The sequence below is a fragment of the Carex rostrata genome, chromosome 23 (genome assembly GCF_964058835.1).
Source record: "Carex rostrata chromosome 23, lpCarRost1.2, whole genome shotgun sequence".
Lineage (NCBI taxonomy): Eukaryota > Viridiplantae > Streptophyta > Magnoliopsida > Poales > Cyperaceae > Carex > Carex rostrata.
In genome coordinates this window covers 4,863,571-4,883,905 of record NC_135940.1, presented here as the reverse complement: position 1 = coordinate 4,883,905, position 20,335 = coordinate 4,863,571, and the positions used below count along the sequence as shown (strand labels likewise).

The following is a 20,335-nucleotide window of genomic DNA, read 5'->3' as shown; positions in this document are numbered from 1 at the left end:
ATTCCAATAATACTGTACAATGATGGTCTTGTTTAGTTGAATAAAATGAGCACAGTAGAACTAGCATTTGATTTAGTGGTAAAGACACATAGTCTTTATGCGAGAGATTATGGATTCAAAATCTAAATAGATAAAATCTTTTATTATAAAATTAAGATATTAAATAGTTGAGTGATTTGACATTCAACATTTACTAAAAAAAAAATAATAATAATAATAAGTACAGATTTGGACTTGATTGTGTTACTTTCCTGTATAAGTTGAATAAAATGCTCTAACTTGGTGTTATCTTTAGGACTTTGTGTAAGAAAAGAATATTTGACTTGCTACAAAAAAAGAGAGGTCTAATTATAGGACCACACTTGAGGAGAACACACAGCTACTTCATTTATGAACAAGTCGATAAACAATTTAAACAAACAGACTTGACTAATTTCCGAGTTATGCATCTTTATTACTTCTCCTCCAAGTCCCAATTTATGCACTTTATATGATTTCTGCGGATCATAAATCGATTCACTTTGATTAATTAAATCTTAATAGGAAGACGAATTATATACTGTCCCAAAAGAAAAAGAAACTCCCCGTGGCAATTGGTATTTGAACCAAAAGGAATTATGTCGTTCTTAGCTTTGAGAAAACAAATTAATTGCCCAATCCAGAAGTTTATGATGCTGTTTTCTCATTGATCATTATTATTTAATTTTTTTTAATAATAATAATGATGATGATGATATTCTAGCGTGCATCAGACTTACATGTTAATTTATATGATATCATGAAAAAAATTATTCAAAATTAAAATTGTAGATATATTTTTAATTCCTTAATAGATTATGTATTAAATTGTGCGATAATCTTTTAGCCATTTAGTAAGCAATGCTAAATACTTAAATGCGGAGCTTAAATGTCTTTATGGTACATGACCAAATTAAATTTCAAATTAACATAAATTTGATATACATCTTAATTATTAAATAATTATGAATACATTTATGATTTATTTTCCAAATTGAACGATATTTTATAGGATATCAACATATATACCATCAAAGTTAGGTGAAAACTAAAGTAATTAATAACTATCCTAAATCTAATAAGAACTAGTGAATAACAATAATAAATTACACTCTCTGAGAAACAAATTCGCAATAATAAGTATCAAATAAATTCACATTACCACCATTTTTCATGTGTTTATTTTTTTAGTTCTTAAAAAATAAAAATAAAAACCTTACATGTCTATAGTGAAATTATCAATCTTCAGTTATTAAAGTAGATGCAGCAAAAGATTTGAAGGATGGATTTAGCGAGTTCGGACTTTAGGATGGATTTAGCTTTAGCAAAACCATACTGAACTAATTAATTAGGCATGGAATTACAATTGCATCGTTCTTGTTTTTCTGAAAATTAATTTATAAGTACGTAAGAATTTAATTTGAAGATTATATAGTTTATTTAGGAAAATTGTTGAGCAGAAGAGTGAACAGACGAGGGTTTGGAGCTATGTTAACCTGATACTCTTAAGAAACTATGTACCGGTGTCCGATACATATTCGACACCGACATGCATCCGACACGTATCAAACACGCCCTCTTGATACGGTCTCCGACATCTCGTTGAAACCTGCCGATACAGCTTGAAACTTCTGATACGGTCAGGGATACGCCTCAAGAGCATCTGATTTGTCTTGTGAACCGCGCATGGACCGAATCCATTTCAATTTTTGAGTGAGCTGCAGCAAAATTAGCAAAATTCAGTGGAATAGAACAAATTTGATGGCCAAAATTCAGTGAAACCAGGTTTTGATGGGACCAAACCTGCGCCTTTAGTTTACCATTGGAATAGAACAAATTTGATGTTGTTACGTATTAGCTTATATATATAACCTATATTATATACTTATTCAGGATTTTTTATATTTATTTTATATAATATAATTAATAATATAATTAAAATAATATATAATAGACGTATAGTATCCTGAATTTTTTAAATTTATCGCATTGCCGTATTTGTATCGTATCCGATACGATACCCGTACCCGTATCCATACAACATAGGTTTGGAGTATGTTATCATTGGAGGCATAATTAATTTTTTTTTTTCTTAAAGAGTAAAGTTGGGGAGTCAAGATTGGAGGCGCGACTTAATAAACCATCAAATTACAAAGCAAACAGTGTGTGTGTGTGTATACATATAGGCTAGTATCGCCAAATTCTCCTCCACTGAGACTCTGAGACTATTTTATTCTCTCTGACTCTCTTAAGTTTCCTGTTCCCAGTCGGCCTTCAAATTTCAAAGTTCAAGCTGAACTGAATGATCATTATCAATCAATCTTCCTCGCTCTAACAAATCAAGCCTTCAAACAGAACCTAGCTAGTACCTCTCTCTCTTGCTCTCACACAAATCAAATGTCCTTGTTGATAATTATTCATTTTGGCCTGGGGCTTCTCTCCTTCTCACTCTTTCCCTCTCCCTCCTCCCAACAAGAATTCTCCTTTGCGGGATTCACATCCTCCGATCGCAATATCTCTCTTGGCGGGGCATCCCATGTTGAACCAACCGGCATCCTCCAACTGACAAATGACACCAGCCGTCTCATTGGTCATGTCTTCTACCCGAACCCCTTAAAATTCATCAACTCCACTGCTGGCTCTGTTTTCTCCTTCTCCACGGCTTTCGCATTTGCCATCGTGCCCGAGTACCCAAAGCTCGGTGGTCACGGCTTCTGCTTTGTCATCTCCCCAACTAGAGACCTCCCTGGGGCTTTACCGAGCCAATATCTCGGGTTGTTGAATGCATCTGATATAGGCAACCTGACCAATCATTTGTTGGCAGTTGAATTTGACACGGTGCAAGATTTTGAATTTGGAGATATAAACGACAATCATGTAGGCGTTGACATTAACAGCTTGGTTTCGAATAGCTCTGCCATCGCATCCTACTATGACAATGGTGCAAATGGCGTACAATCTGTCAATGTTAATTTAAAGAGCGGCAACACGATCCAAGCATGGGTCGACTACGACGGGGCTAACAATGTGTTGAATGTCACCATTTCTCCATTTTCTACAAAACCCCAAACCCCCTTGATTTCATACAAAGTGAATCTCTCTCCAATTATAGAAGAAACCATGTACGTCGGTTTCTCGGCTTCTACCGGGCTGCTGGCGAGTTCTCACTATTTGATGGGTTGGAATTTCAAAATGAACGGTGTCGTTCAATCCCTCGATCTCTCCACTCTCCCTTCTCTGCCCCAACCGAACAAAAAGAACACGACCTTAATTCTGGCGACAGCATTCTCGACATTTGTTTTATTCGTCGTGATTTCAGGGATAGCCGGTTACTTGTTCTACAAGATTAAAAATGCAGACGTGATCGAGTCTTGGGAGACGGAGTGTGGGCCCCACCGGTTCTGTTACTCTGACTTGAAAAAAGCCACCAAGGGGTTCAGAGACAGAGAACTGTTAGGTTTTGGTGGTTTTGGGAAGGTGTACAGAGGGGTTTTACCCAGGTTGGGAGGCGAGATTGCGGTCAAGCGTGTGACAAATGAGTCCAAACAGGGTTTGCGAGAGTTTGTTGCTGAGATTGCTAGCATCGGCAGGCTGCGGCATCGCAACTTGGTACAGTTACTGGTACGGTTAGATACAATGACTAGTATAATTTCAATAGCTTCTTTTGTCAGAAATCTTATTAGACAGTTTGAACTCTCAAGTTCATTAAAACATTCTTATGCGCTTATATTTGATTCTTTATTCACTTTGAATTGAACTAGTGTTCTTCTACAGTTTCAATATATAAATGATTTTGAACTACAATATCCAAAAATATACAATTATTCTTAAAGGTTAATAGAATAAAATGACGTACAATTTTGTTTTAAGTGCAATCTTCATAGGGGCGGAAAAAAAAAACAATATTTCAGAAATCAAGTCCAGACTCCAGTAGTCCTCATTGCAGAACTTGATTGAACTGTAACTGTGATGTACTTAGTCATTATAGAATAATGAAATGCTAAATAATTAAGTGGCATATAAGTCCTCCATCCTTTTCCAAATAAATTAAAGAATCATCCAATCATTAATGTTAATCTTGAATTGTTAAACCTAACAGGGCTGGTGCCGACGAAGAGGCGATCTAATTTTGGTGTACGAATACATGGCCAATGGTAGTCTTGACAAGTATCTATATGAACCAGAGGCTACGGTCGGGCAAACAGCAACTCGGGCACTCCTCCTGTCATGGCCACAGAGGATCCATATCATACGTGGTGTTGCCTCAGCTCTTCTCTACCTCCATGAAGAGTGGGACCATATCGTGTTGCACCGGGATGTAAAAGCTAGCAACGTGTTACTAGACTCCGACTTCAATGGACGATTGGGAGACTTTGGGCTTGCAAAATTGTACGAGCACGGGGCAAACCCAAGCACGACACGTGTAGTTGGCACGCTGGGCTATCTTGCACCAGAGCTGACACGTACCGGCCGAGCAACAACCGGGTGTGATGTGTACGCATTTGGTGCATTGATTTTGGAGGTGGTGTGCGGAAGAAGGCCGATCATGATGAAGGCAGTGCCAGAAGAAATGGTGTTGGTGGATTTGGTGTGGGAAAGGTGGGCCCAGGGGAACTGGTCAGACGTGGTCGATTACAGGCTGGAGGGAGAATTTGACAGAGAAGAGGCTCAGATTGCAGTGCGGGTCGGGTTGATGTGCTCGCATCCAGTGGCTAGTTCACGTCCCACTATGCGGGAGGTAGTGAGGTACCTAGAAGAAGGTGATATGTCAGATTTGCCGGAGTTGGGGGGCCCACCTGTAGGGGAGTATGAGGAGCAAGGGAGATTTGATGATTTTATGCACTCTTACCCGTCCTCGTCCTTCGAGAAGGCAGCTAGCATCCAGCTGACAGTGGGCCCGGACGAGGTGCCAACAGAGGGCTTCCTATGCTCACCCTTGTCGCCTCTCTCAAATGCCCGCTAACACAATTTCATAAATAAATCAGTCGATCAGTATATAATGAGCTTAATTATTAAAGAAAGATGGCACATTTGATTTACTACAGTGTGATGTGTTGTGATGCCATATAAGCTGAGAATGAGATATGTCGATATTTCCAGTTTTGTTCGATTTGAGCGCCATAACATAACATAACTTACCGTAGCAAACATTATAATTAGTAAAAGGAGGGTGTTATTTGTTCTCGTCTCTGCAGAGAATTTTGGAAAATCGTTGACCAGACCACATGCCGCTATTTACGAATTATGAATAATGCAATTCAGTCAGTGAAACTGGAGCCTACACACTACATGCATTTTATAATTTATACTACTGAACTGTTAAATTCAAATAAGAAAGATAAATTTAGGGAGAGACCATCCATATCCATATGCGAGCAAAGAAAGTAATATTATATCTCTCAAAAACAAAATCATTAAATCATTTAGAACTAAAAAGCAATACAGCTTACGACTCACACAAGTCAGAACTTTGAAGGGAAGACTGGACCGGATGTTCGGCCCATAGTTTCACGTGCTATGCACGGCCATCTGCCATCCATTTAGAAGCTGAAACAAATTTACATCTTTGCCAAACATATTTGATTAATTAATGCTATGACCGTTGTAATGTAAAAGGCTTATTGCTGAATTTTAAATCTTCCCCTAAGCTTATTATTATTTTCTCATATTAACAAAGAAAGATAAGGGATGAAGAAGCGCCATTCTACTTTTCGAAACTCACTAGGGTTGGATTGTAAATGAATAAAAAAGGTTCAAAACGTATTATTTAGTGATGATGGGCTAGGTCATAATTGAAATTATTATCCTTCGGTCATTTTTTTCATTTTTAAATTAAGGTTTGAATAAGGAGTAAAATTTTACACGTCAACCTTTAGAGTAGAAATCTTATTTAATTAATAAATTAAGTTGGACACGGTGAGAATTTTCAAATAAAAAAAACTTCATCATAATACTAGAAGAGTAAAGTGTCCATTAATAATTATATTATTTCTAAACTATAAAATATTTAAATCATAATCCTATAAATAGATTTAAAATACAAAAATTATTAAAAAGAAATAGTAGAGTATTTCAGAATTTGTATGCATAATCAAATCTATTACATCAAACTAAACCTATTTAAAAAATTTAAAAAGGAAAAAGTTTACTGCATAATTTTTCAAAATTGAACTGTTACTAATTATTTTTAGGCTATTTACTGAAATAATAAAAAAGTCAGTTGTAAATGTCCCAACAAAATAATCATAATAATAATGTCATGTAATCTGTATAAATTTTATATTTTCTAATTGTATAACATTTAATTAATAGTATGATTACAAACTACATGGCTGTAATTATTCAAATTTTATTTATGCTTCTTGTTATACCATAAAAATGGATTTCTATTTTCAAAACGGGTCTAAGGATTTCATTACATATGAAATGTGCTAACAATATGGAATTTTTGTTAGAAGCAGTTAACATATATAGAGCATTTAACATTTTATGGTTTTTATCTTAGTATCTTACACAACAATATAAAATCACTTTAATGTTTGCAGTAAATTACATGCCTTATATAGTAAAATAAATGAAAAAGGTGTGATGATGTCATGAACTAGTAACATATATTATTATCATTAGTTATGCATGAGTGCAATACATATATAGATGAATTATCTCATCAGATTAATTATGTCATTATGTGACTCACATCTGCTGCCATATACAAATATTGATTCATTTTTGCTACTCTTGTTACATGGGAGAGATCGATCAAAATAAAATTTAACAGTTCAGATCGGGAAAAAAAAAAAATCCACCTCTAAAAAAATCGCTTTATAATCTGAATCATCTTATTTAGATAATAATGTAGCTAGGGATATATATTTGTTGTACTACACACAATAAAAGTATCTCCTTGATCCTTTCTTTCCTTTGTCTTATCCAAATCCATCTCCACCTTTATCAAACTAAACTATTCTCAGTTATTATTATATTATTTCAAACGTTGCTTTTCTTAACTTTACTTTCAATCCTTCTTTCTCAACTTTGTATACATGCAAATTGTGTTAGAGGAAGGCAAACCCACAACAAAGCAAGGTATCGATACCAAAACTATGAATTCTCTCTTTCCAAAACGATAAAAAATATATATGAAAGCTCATTAAATAGAAGGAAAAGAAAAAAGATAACAATAAGAGTAGTTTAATAATGTAAACCGGATAATTCTCACACGGCCCACTTGAGACTTCAAATAACAAGAGTACTTTGACATGCCTCAACTCTCTCTCTCTCTCTCTCTCCCAACATTCAACATCCTGTTTCAAGTAATAAATCGAACTTACTCAGGAGAGAAGTAAGGTTTGCAATGGCCTCTTCTGGTTGCAAATACCAGCTCTTGATGCTCTGCTTTTTATACACTGTAACAGTCTCAGGTAATCATTTATCGACCTGAGCTTTTATTTAATAGTTACTTAATTTTCTTCGCCTTCTTTCATAAGTTTTTGTATATTTGTGCAGTGGTCAGAAGATAAAAGTTTGCATGTATGAACTTGTAATTAATAATATACCTTCCAATTAATTAATTAACTAATTAGGATTTAGGACCAGCAGTTCTAATATGATGGAATTCGCACCGACTAATAATAGTAAGCAACTAATTCAATTTGTGTAGTACTGATTCCAAATATAATTATAATTAATGCAGGCGGAATCCAACTAATAGTAGTGAACAACTGTGCACAGAGTGTGTGGCCGGGCATTCAAGGAAGCGGGGGCCATCCGACACCAAACCTTGGAGGCTTCCATCTAGACCCGGCAGAGGAAGTATATTTCGATGTGCCATTCGGATGGTCGGGCCGCATCTGGGGTCGCCAGGGCTGCTTCTTTGATGAAAACGGTAAGGGAGCCTGCCAGACCGGCGACTGTGGCGGCCAACTCCACTGCAACGGCCTCGGCGCTGCACCACCTGCAACAATGGTTTCTCTTAATTTATCAGTAGTAATTAATGTGTGCGTATTGTGATTTGATTCCAAATTAATTAATTTAATTAATAGGTGGAGATGACACTTGGGACCCAAACCTCATCTCTGCACTACTACGACGTGAGCCTGGTAGACGGCTTCAACATTCCGGTGACAATGTTGCCTGTGGGTGGTGGGGTCGGGTGCGGTGTGGCAGGTTGTGATGTAGACTTGAATGTGTGCTGCCCGTCGAAATTGGAGGTGAAGTCAGGAGATGGCACGGTGGTAGGCTGCAAGAGCGCATGTATGGCTCTGCAAAGCGACAGTTACTGCTGTACCGGCCAATACGCATCTCCTGACACGTGCAAGCCAACTGTTTTCTCGCAGCTATTCAAGTCGATTTGCCCGCAGGCTTATAGCTTCGCATATGACGATCCGACGAGTCTGAACATGTGCAAGGCTACCAGATACTTGATCACATTTTGCCCGCCCAGGAGCAGGACCTGACTATTTAGTTTGACTATATATGTTCACAGTTGTTGTATTGATTTTATTATAATTAGTATACATACGGATTTATTGCTCGTAACAGTTATTTATAACTTTTTGGGACAGAATTTTAGATATAACTTACTTCATATATTACGTTTGAGACCCAAATTTAGTTAGGACTGTAGTATATTTGGTTTTTGGTTTCTTGGGACACTAATGTAGCATTTGAGTAGCCCAACTCAATCCAACAGAAACGCACTGTCACTGTGGAACAGACTATTGGGCCTAAAAAGTCAAGCCGAAATGTTCGTCGAAGCCCAAAAGTCCAAACCGCATTTTCAATCTCTTCATCATCTCCGTTTGTCAAAAATATGTTCGGCTTAATTTGTCACGCCAACCTTTAAACCCTTCTCAATTTTTTGATTAGCCTTCAAAGAAGAGCATTTTGTTTATTAAACTGTCACTTGTCCATTGCATGATGCGCCAAAGGTGCATATTATGTCAATAAAAAATAATAAGATCGGTGCATGTTTTACCGTCATTAAGTTAATTAAAAAAATTAACAATATGAAATCACGTCTTCGTATATTACCAAATATTATCGGAATTGTATGAAACCTTTTTTTTAAAGTCTATATATAATTATATATGCAATAACGTAATTGCAAAAACATAAGTTATAATTTTATTTCAGCTAATTTGAAAGCATATTATTGTCAAAAATTACTATGGTAAATTATTTTGTTAAGTATTCTTTTTTTTTTGAAAAGTCTGGTAGCAGCTACCAGATATATTTTGTTAAGTATTCGCTCCACCGAATGAAAATGCCAAAAACTTGACGTAATTGAAACAGGGGGGTGGGGTTGTTAAACCGGACAGAAAAATGATATGCATCATAGACGGATAGACTAATAGATAGAGGAAGCGCATCCTCTGCGGAGCCAATTTCTGCGGAGCTTTTAATTTGGTCCGTTCATTTTGGATCGGACGGATCAGATCAGATCTTGCAAATTTTGAGAATATTTTTTTTTCAATTCGGACAAGATCTGATCTAATCCATTCGATCCGAAACGAACGGACCAAATTAAAAGCTCCGCAGAGCATACGCTTGGGGGTGAGTAAATTGCTCATAACTCGCTCACTAAATGCTCACTTGAATTCGCTCATTTGTCCGCTCACTTAAACTCGCTCATTTATTAAATGAGCGAGCATGAGCATGCCCCAACTCGCTCATTTAAAATTTGTCACATCTAATCCCACCGCCACATTCAATCCCAAATATTCATAGTTTATACATTTATTTATTTTTTTTAAACAGACGCCTCAAAACAGTGTGCTGTTGTTAGTTTATGTTTTTGGATTTATGTTGGATTTTTATTAGTGCTGCTTTAGTTTTTGTTGATTGTTGTTTATTGATGCTATTGTTAGTTTATGTTGTAATTATTCTATTTTTGTAATACCGTTGATTTTTTTTGTTATTATTCTATTTAATTGAATTATGACAATTTATTAAATTTTAGTACTCATAACTCGTGAGCCGCTCATAACTCGCTCATTTAAAACTCGCTCATTTCCAACTCGCTCATTTATTCGCTCGCTTGAACTCACTCATTTAACAACTCGCTCATTTATTAAATGAAAAAGCATCAGTATACCCTAACTCGCTCATGCTCGCTCATTACTCACCCCTGCATACGCTTCCATAGATAGATAGGTAGAGATACAGAATGGTCCCAGTAGACAGACAGTAGTGAGTGGATAAGTGGCACTGGGTGGATGTACAATTGTAAAATTTGTACATGTACAGTGTGATATTTCAGTGTATATGTACTATATCATTGGAAAAGAAAAGCAACAGCAGTCCATTCCATATCTGTCAATAGTCCCAGTCAAATCAGTTGAAAGGAAAGTAACTGTTGTCTCTTTCCTTTAATAGTTGCACTTGCACTTGGCTTCACTACACTACACTACCTCCCCTTAATTAAATTAAATCATCTCATGACATCTCTCTCCATATCCACCTTTTACTTTTTAATAATTAATGCCAATGTTGGAAGATGCTCATATTACACGCTTGATGCTTTCCTTTCTTCCCCCACTAAAAATCCCCTCGCATTGTAGTGATAAAATCAGACAGGATCCAAATAAAACATATGTCAGCAACTTCTATTAAATATTAATAAAACTGTCCGCAACAATAAGGTGTACTGTACTGAAAACGAAGAGCAAAAACCAATTTAAACATAAAAGTTATGTTTGGATGTCCCGAGAATAGCTAGAATAGCGTTGTTTCGATCTATTTAAACATACTCAATTGTTATTCGAAACGGCGAGAATAGTGTTGTTCCGCTATGCCTGCAAAAAATCGGAATGGCAATTGGTGCTCTCTCAAATGTTCAATCCCTCCATTGCTATTCTAAATATTTAATCCAAACAACATTTTTGCTATTCCGAATAACATCACATCAATACTATTCTCACACTCTTTCAAAAATCACTATTCTCATCTATTATTTTTAAATAGTAACTATTCTAGCTATTCTACGGTGCCTTCAAACATCCCCTTAATGTAGCAAAGTGAAAATGCATGAAAGATTGAAAGAGCCGGGCAACAAACAGCTCATGAACAGCATCCTGAGTACCTTATGGGGACCTACAACACTGCTACTGTGTAAGTCTAAAGATGTAACCAACAGTGCAAAGATAAGTTTGTTTATTTTTATTAATTTTTGATACAAGTGCCGAGATAAGTGAAAGACAGCAAGGACAAAGATCTGCCTCCCATTTACTGCACCTAAATCTGTTCAGAACCTTTTATCTAAATTTGGAATAATTTCCAAATAGCCATAAATAAAATTTCATTTCAAAAAAGAAAAACATAAGAACCCAAGTTGGGAGAAGATATCATATCAGTAATAACACATACATAAGCATAGGTTATGATTTATGAGTACTAATTAGGTTTGCTTGGAAGTTATTCACTCCCCTTGTGAGCAGTAGCTATTGAAATTGATTCATCAGCAAAAATTTAAGATAAAATTAACAGTAAGCAAATGGAACACAGAGACTCAAAATTGTTCAATCTCATGAGCACAATTAATTAATTAGTATATACACCGGAAAATCAGCAGAGAGCGAGAGAGATACTTGGCAGCCACCGCCAAGGTTCCAAAACACGAGAGAGAGAGAGAGAAAGCTAGTTTTAATCAAGCTAAATCTAAGCTAATCTAAGTTGAATTTGATTTGATGCTGCTTCTTCCTCCTTGGATGGCCATGCACAGCACAAGGACCCGTCTCCCACAGAGAAAGCGAGAGCCGGCGCCGGCACCAAGAACTAATTGATAATTATTTAAGCATATTCTCTCCAGCAGACAAGCATTGTTACGCAACGGCGCATAATGTAGAAGCGGGCCCGCTGTTCTCTGACCAGACCAGCACACCTGCTTGATATGGACCGAGCCATGCTTCTGCTTCGCTCCTTGCCGCTGCCACCTTTGGTCGGTGGAGAATTGAGTTCCTTTCTGCTCCCTTTCTTGGAGAGCTTCCACTTGTCATCCATGTACACCTCCATCTAATTTAATTTACTTGTATTTGAGAATGGAATGGATCGATGGATGGATGGAAATTTGGTGTAATTTGGGCGTGTAGTGTTTGTGAGTTTGAAATATAGCTCTAGCTAGGGGGGATGTTAATATGAATTGAGCTCAGGAGAATTGAATTGAAGAGGAGTTGAGGTGAGGTAGTGAGGTTTGTTTCTGACTTTAGTTGGGAAGGAAGGGAAGTGGTAGACTGCTAATAAATAGAGGTCAGGCATACAAAGAGAAAGTTGGCCCAATTAATGAGATTGATGGTTTACCAAAGTAGCCTTAACATATCTCAAATTATACTTGGCCTAGTATACATACATCTTAGACGGGCAGATTGGGTAGATTGAAAAAGTAGCTAGCTCGCTAGGTAATATCAGTAATTTGAGGGGGTATATTTGATATTTATAACAGGTCTGCTGGGGGGGTGGAGTCAGTCAAGAGGGCGTCTCCTCTGAGATATCTCATATTTTGCGTGACCGACGTGTCCTGCCTATTCGGGGGTGACGTAGAGGGGCAGTATTATTTGAGCTTTGAGATTCGCGCAGAACGTATTGCAACAGTTGAGATTTTCCAAAAAGTCATGCAAGGTATGAGATATCTCAGAGGATAGGAATTCGTCAGTCAATGGTATATATGCAGGGAAGCCCCTGGAAAACAAAAATGGGAAACTGTTGCATGTGTTGTGTCCTCTCTTAATTCTGTGTATGATATATCATGTTGGACCCCGCCATGCACGCCCTCTCAGTTCTATTTAATATTTCCACCTTTTTTGAAGTTTCTAATTATTATTTTTTCAAAAATTATGTAAATGTCTGGCATTACCCAATTAATAACAGTGGAGAGATCAGAGATGCATGGGTAGGGGGGACATGTCTTTCATTCATGGCATGAATACATGATGTTTCCAAGATACATGTCATTTGGTCCCCACTATTTCTTCTCTAATGAAGCATTAATAATTCAATTTGTCATGCTTACGTAAGTCATTTTCTGATATGCGTATTAATTACTAATTGGGAGCCCTTCCAATTCCATTAATATCTTACGCGCGAGTATATCAATTCCTGTGTCCTTTAATTTGAGACCATATAATGAGATGGGTAATGTTGTATGCATGATAGATAGCGACAATTGATGTATATGTTGGGTAGTGAGGAGCCACCAGGCAAGCAATGACATGCTGGTATGGAGCCTGACAATTACAAACAATTAATGGCTCCTATATATCGATTGCCTGGGAATTCATTTCATGTGTATTTGGTCGACTCGAGCTAACAAACGAGTTGTTGGTTCACCAGCAAAATCTCCAGCGAACGAGCCAATAAATTTGGAAAACTTTTTTAGTTGTTATTTGTTAACGAATTAATGAGTCGAGTTAATTCTTTGAGTTTTTGACGAATCAAATTAGAGTAATTACCCCCCGTAACTCGAAATTGAATCAAATTTTGAGTCAGTTCGACTCAATAAAATTACGAATCAAATTAAAATTGACCCTAAATCAACACTTTTAGTGTGGTCCAGAATCTTTAGATTAATAAATTGTCTATTTAAAAAAAAAACCTAGTAAAACAGTTCCAAGTACATATTATATTTTATATTCGAGTATATTTTCATATTGAAATAGGTTTAACATTTCGAATATATTATTGCAATATACATATTATCGCAATCTCACTTATATTTTAAAGTTATTGTATAATAAAAAAATTTTGTGGCGTTAATACCAACCTCGACCGGGCGCCTCCGATTTCCCTAGATATATTTTTATATTGGTGAATAAATATTATACAATATGATGCATGCATGCAATTGTCCGAAATTTTTAAATATATCATATCCAAAAAATAATAAACCAAACAACCACGTTTTCTAAAAAAATTGAATTTTGACACGGCCGCATTTAAGAGATGCGGACCATTCTCTGGGTGGTTGCATCTAGGGGCTGAGGACGTGTCAAAATTCAAATTTTTCATAAAACGTGATTATTTGGTTTATTATTTTTTGGAGTATGGTATTTTTAAAAATTACGATGCAATTGCACTACAATATGATACGACATAATATAACACTAGTATTATGCCCGTGCATTGTAATAGAACACATTATAAGAGAAAAAAAATTATGAAATTAATCATTCAATAATATTAATAATTATTCAAAAATTGAGGGACATGATCTTTGAATAGAATTATATGATTCTGTATTTTTAATTATTTTGAATCGTAATCTCTTATAATAATTTGATGATGTGATGATTCTATATTTTAAGTACCAATGATTTGAAATAATAGCTTTGTAATTTTAAATTAATTTGTACAAAATAGAATACCCGATACAGCTGATTAGATATAATACCCATGCGGTAAGCAAATTGAATGAAGAAACCTAAAATTAAAAAAACATTGGTATTTTAAGTACCAATGATTTCATATTTTTGGTGATCTTTCTAATTTTGTTTTCTTTCCCTTCTTCATGTCCCGCTGATTTATGTTTCTACGATTTCAATTTATTTTCATTGTGATATGTATAGATCTATATAGAAACAAAATTGATAATATTTTTGGAATTTTTATTGCAATTGCTATAGAAACAAATAAGAGAAGTAAGAAATGAAAGAAATAAGGAAATATTATTATATCGCTAAATTGGAGAAGGAAAAATAATGAATGAATGAAATCAGGAAATATATTATATTGCTTAATTTCAGAATTTATTTAATTTTAATTGTAATGCATTGCGTGGCAGTACGTGTGGTGAGTATGTTTTTAGTTTAATTTAGACTTCTGCACATTGATGCATTTAATCCAAAGAAGACAGATTATGCAATTGAAGGGCTGAGATTAAATCTGAAATTTAATCTTTCAATCGTCGTCGTTGACAAATCGGACACTCTACGTGCTTAACAATGAAATGAAGATTACGACATGATATGTTATCATCAATAAATGCTCTTAAAATATTTATTCTTATTTAAATAGTAACAGAAAGGCTCCCTTTAAATAGTGCGCTGAAATGCTGAATTTTATACCGATTTTTTTTTAAATCCAACATTAAATAAAAAATAATACAATTCTTCAAGTATTTTGAAATATTTTATATATTTTTGTAAAAATAGATGGAATACTATATAATTTGATTTATAAGAAAGATTACAACAAATAATTTAGATCAATATTTTTCAGGACAGATTTTTTGCGGCTATAATAAAAATGAAAATTTTTTTTTGTGTTATTGGAAAAAAAATAAAAAATATTTTGATATGAGCTATTGATCTAGATTCAAAAGTCACTTTTGAGTAAACAAATAAAATATTAGAATTCTTCTAGTACATTTAAATTCTAAGATATTATATCTATTTTGAAAAAAAATTTGAAATGAAATCATTTCGATGACAAAAGTCAGAGAAATTTTTTGTTTTTTCGAAAATAGAAGGACCACAATATTTTATGTATTTATCTAAAAGTGACTTTTAAACTAGAATCAATAATTCAGATTCAAAACTTTTTTTTTATTTTTTACACTAACACACAAAGAAAATATTGTAATTTTTTTTAAGGCTGGAAAAAATATGACCTGAAAAATATTAATCCGGATTATTTGTTGCAGTATTTCTAATAAATCAAATTATATAGTATTCCATCTGTTTTCACAAAAGTATAAACAAAATTCTAATATTTCAATACAAAAAATAAATAAATTATAACATTTTCTAATTAAATAAAAAACTATTAGAGATACATAACATTTTTTGACAGAATCTAAAGTAATAAAATAAAAATTTATGTTATTTGGCCGCCGAAATTTTTGGCGGTCCAATTTTTTTCTCAATCGCTGAGATTTTTAGCGGTCTGGATATTTTTAAAATTCATTAAAATACTTGAGCTTATTTTTTATTTAATATTGAATATTAAAAAAATATCGGAATTTTATACGACACTGTCCTGCTCCTAAACGAAGGTAACCATGTCACCTCTATGCGCTACTCTTGTTTTATGTTTGAGTCAACGGGTCAAAGATTTGTTACATACTCTTTCTGTATTTTTTTTTTTTTCATTTCAAACAATAATCCAACGGTGCATAACTTCTTTATCAAACTCATTTTTGATATCTTTCAATGTTGTCCAATTAAAAAGGTTCAGATTTTAGTTAAATTATTCAACGTTAATTCTCAATAATAGTCTAAAATATGATGGATATACCGGAACCCTTTAATAATAAAAAAAGTAAATTTTTCTGAAATTTTTATCAAAATTAAAGATTGTCTGACCATCTATCATTTTTTTTTGGAAAAATCAATGATTGAACTTTTATTTGTCTTTCATGGATGACTAGATATATAGTTTTAATTTTATCGAAAGTTATGCACATTATATTAAGAGTGAGGCTACGGTAATATGAATATTATGAATGACAAGTGCTATGAATCCTTTTCGATATTCTTAAAGATTAAAAAATTAATATGAACCAGTAAACATAATTTTTATGTTAAAATGTATTTATTTCGACGGGTATTTTTATATTAAAATGTATTTCTTTTTATATTAAAACATAATTTTAATATGAACCAGTATATATTGTTTTACAATTCTTTTACTATCTTTTTTTATAGGTAAAAAGTCGTTATTTTGAATGGTTCAGAATTTTTAAATCAAGTGATTTATCACCTATTTCGAAAAAATAGCAATATTATTTAAATAATATAAGACTTGGTCTGCAAATACATTTCCAATTTTCCATACAAACACCTATCGTGCTAAAAATATTAACTGTTAAAACTTTAAAAATAAAAATATAAATCCATAACACAAATTATTCTGTAATATGAATATTACCATAACATAGCCTCACTCTTATGTTAATATTACAGGACACATCTTTAATTTTGATTTCTTTTTTTAACAATTTTCAACAATGATTGCGAACTATATCAAATAATTGTATTATTTATGGAAATAGGGTCGTTTCACTATATTTTATCTCGATAACATTAGAGTATGCATTATATTTTATTTAACAGATTGGAAAATTATAAATTATTTTTTATCCTTGCCAATATTGACAGACTAATTCGCTGCTAATGTTAACTCAATCCAAAAAGACATACGCACTGTTATAATTAAGTACCCTTAAGATATAATTGTTTTCAAAATAAGAAACAAAGAAACAGCAATACTGTTCAATCGAATGTAGTCATGGAATGAAATTTGCTTCTTTTCTCAAGAAAATGAGCACTCTCCTATTCTCCAATGAGAATCATTTAAAATCAATCAAACAGTTTCAATTACATCTGATTCGTTTTAATAGATTATATTGATATGAAAGGAAAAATGTAATTGAAACCGTTTGATTGATTTTGAATGGTTCGGATTGGAGAATAGGAGGATCCTCCTCTTCTCAAGAAAAGGACCCAGATTTGCTTCCACGTGGTCATTATCTACGAGTGAGTATCGTTTGAGATATCTCAACTTTTGCATGACCGACGTGTCCGTTGCCTATTCGGGGTGATGTAGGAAGTCAGTATTATGGTGCTTTGAGATTTGTGCATAACGTATTTAAATGGTTGGGATTTTCCATAAAGTCACGCAAAGTTTGAGATATCTCAGAGGATACGAATTCATTATCTACTACCAAGCTTTCATTAAAAATATATATATATATATAGAGGTGGGCTACGGTGAGTTGCGAAGTAAAGCGACTATTTTACTTCACGCTCATATTTTGCGATTTTAAAGTTCAAAATGTCAATCTGAACCGTTCATCTTATTCTCCATATTGAAATGTGCTTGGAGACCAAATTTTATATTTTTTGGAATTTTTTTACTATTTATTAAGCAATTTTGAAAGTCACTGATCTGATGGTCCATAAAATTTTACTGTTCACAGCAAAACAGCAATTTTCAAAAATGCTTAATAAATAGTAAACAAATTCCAAAAAAATGTAAAATTTGGTCTCCAAGCACATTTCAATATGGATTAAACATCTAACGGTTCGGATCGGTCGTTTGGACTTTTAAAATAAAAATACGGCGTGAAGTAGAAACGCGTTTTACTTCGCAACTCACTGTAGCGCATCTCATATATATATGTGTGTGTGTGTGTGATCATATCATTGCAAGAATTGGACAATTGAAGAAAAAAAAAATCATATTCATACAAAGCATCTTTCTTGTACTTTTTTTTTCCTTGCTAGAATGAATGCAACATGTTCATTTTGCACGCTCTTTATTTTCTAAATAACATCAATAACTAAAAAAAAAACTAGTTAGTAAAAATAAAATATTCACTAATATAAATATGCACGTATTTATACATGTATTGTGTTTTTATTATAAAAAAGGAACATATATTTATTGTCAGGCTTATGTTGTTATATTTATTGTTAAGACTTAAGAAGCTTCAGTATGACCCGCTACAAGAAGATGTTTTGTGTTTGGACACTGGAGAGCCGAATGTTGTCATCACCTCCGAATCTCCGATCGACTCAGTGGACCCTAGATTAATGATATCAACCGCACGTGATGGATCCACTTGGTGCATTTAATATGCATTGCCCCGTCGGTATGTTTTTCCAGCTTTTTTACGGGCCCATGTGATGTCCTCTGAAGTACACGAAGAGCAAAATCATCTTAATGTTTCTAACTGTAAATCTTTTTATTAAATTTATAATGAGTTAGGCTAATATGACATTGGTGTTATTTGAAACTAAATAACATCAAATCTTAAACTCTTAGATATGCTTTAAGATTCGTACAAAATAAAGTACTTGAACAGTAAAAACGGATATTACGAATCTTAAAGCAGATCTAAGGGTTTAAGATTTGGTGTTATTTAGTTTCAAATAACACCAATGTCATATTAGCCTAACTCATTTATAATTATTTAGTCCAGAGATACTTTTAGTTTGTATCCTCAATAGGGGTGCACAAAAAATTCGTAGTTCGTGATTCGATTCGAGTTTGATTTGAAAAGGTTCGAAAAAAATTCGATTTGAAATTAATTCAAACCAGTTTGATTCGAAATTAATTTAATTTCGAACTTGATCTGATTCGATTTGAATAGATTCACGAGTTTATTTGATTCGAATCTCCGAGAAACATCTACCGTCCAATTAAATTAATTGATGAACTGTCTCCCTCACTCTCGCGAAGCTTCGTGAGTCTCTCCCTCTCTCGCGAACATGCTCTCTCTCTCTGTCTCTGTCTCCTCTTCGCGAGTCTTGTGAGAGCGAAGAGACTAAACCGCTCTGTCTTTCCCTCTCTCGTGAAGAGACTAAATACGCTCTCTGTCGGCTCTCTGTTTTATTGCTTAAATAAATTTTGTGGATTTCTTTTGTATAGAAATCGATTTAAAATATCAAATTTTGGCGATTTCTTTTGTAATCAAACTTTGTTGATTACTATCTCAATTGTTGATTTGATGCCTCAATTTCGAATCAAATCAAAATAGTTTGAATTATACCGAACCAAATTCGAACTAACCTTTTAGGTTTGAAATCTATTTCAATTTCGAATTGGGTTTGGTTCAAAATTATTTCGAATTCGAACTAGGGCAAGTTCAATTTGGTTCCGTTCGTTTGCAGCCCTAATCCTCAAGGATCATCATTTTTTTCAATTGCAAATAAGCAGGGGCGAACCTAGGATTTTCGTCAGGGGGACAAAAAAATATCGAACCGGGTTTAAATAGCTAATCAAGTTTAAATCCATTAACTAATTAGGTATTCGATAAAAAACATTGCTTTAACTTGTACTTTCCAATACTCTGACTTGTAATTTTTGATTATCTAACATATAATTATAATTATCAATCATAATTCAAGAAACTTATTTTAATTTTAACTCTAAATTTAACCCGAATTACAATTCAAACATTTAGAAAGGGGCAAAAAAAATTTTAGGGAAGGACAAAGTAGATCGGAACATCCCGAACTCCACTAAAACTCAAATTCCAGGGAGAAGCAGCTGCTCCCCCCAGAACACTGTAGATCCACCCCAACAAATAAGGAACAATTGTAATTTCATTGAGATGTAATTATCTTCTCTGTGTACTCACATGTTGATAGAGCTAGTTTTGTAATAACATATATAGGATCAGAACAAGAAGCTTGGACACAATGCCAAATTGTGAATCATGACTTCTCCTTGATTGGAATAACAAATGACAACAAATTATATTTACTAGCTGAAAAAAATGCTATTCTCAACAAAGGAATAGCTCGGGTTAGCTGCTATTTCGCTATTCTTATGAAATGTTGGATTAGCGGCTATTCCGAACCCAGAAATAGCTGCTATT

General features: G+C 34.0%; 2 protein-coding genes across 2 annotated transcripts; both read left to right on the top strand.

The window, feature by feature from the left end:
* Nucleotides 1-2,290: 2,290 nt before the first annotated feature.
* Nucleotides 2,291-5,173, top strand: LOC144575081 (L-type lectin-domain containing receptor kinase S.4-like). The gene is made up of 2 exons (XM_078325202.1): nt 2,291-3,639; nt 4,118-5,173. The coding sequence occupies exons 1-2, from the start codon at nt 2,416-2,418 to the stop codon at nt 4,979-4,981; spliced, it is 2,088 nt and encodes a 695-aa protein (XP_078181328.1). The 5' UTR covers nt 2,291-2,415; the 3' UTR covers nt 4,982-5,173.
* Nucleotides 5,174-7,259: 2,086 nt separating this feature from the next.
* On the top strand, nt 7,260-8,549 carry LOC144574924 (thaumatin-like protein). The gene is made up of 3 exons (XM_078325031.1): nt 7,260-7,439; nt 7,712-7,983; nt 8,061-8,549. The coding sequence occupies exons 1-3, from the start codon at nt 7,373-7,375 to the stop codon at nt 8,472-8,474; spliced, it is 753 nt and encodes a 250-aa protein (XP_078181157.1). The 5' UTR covers nt 7,260-7,372; the 3' UTR covers nt 8,475-8,549.
* Nucleotides 8,550-20,335: the final 11,786 nt, after the last annotated feature.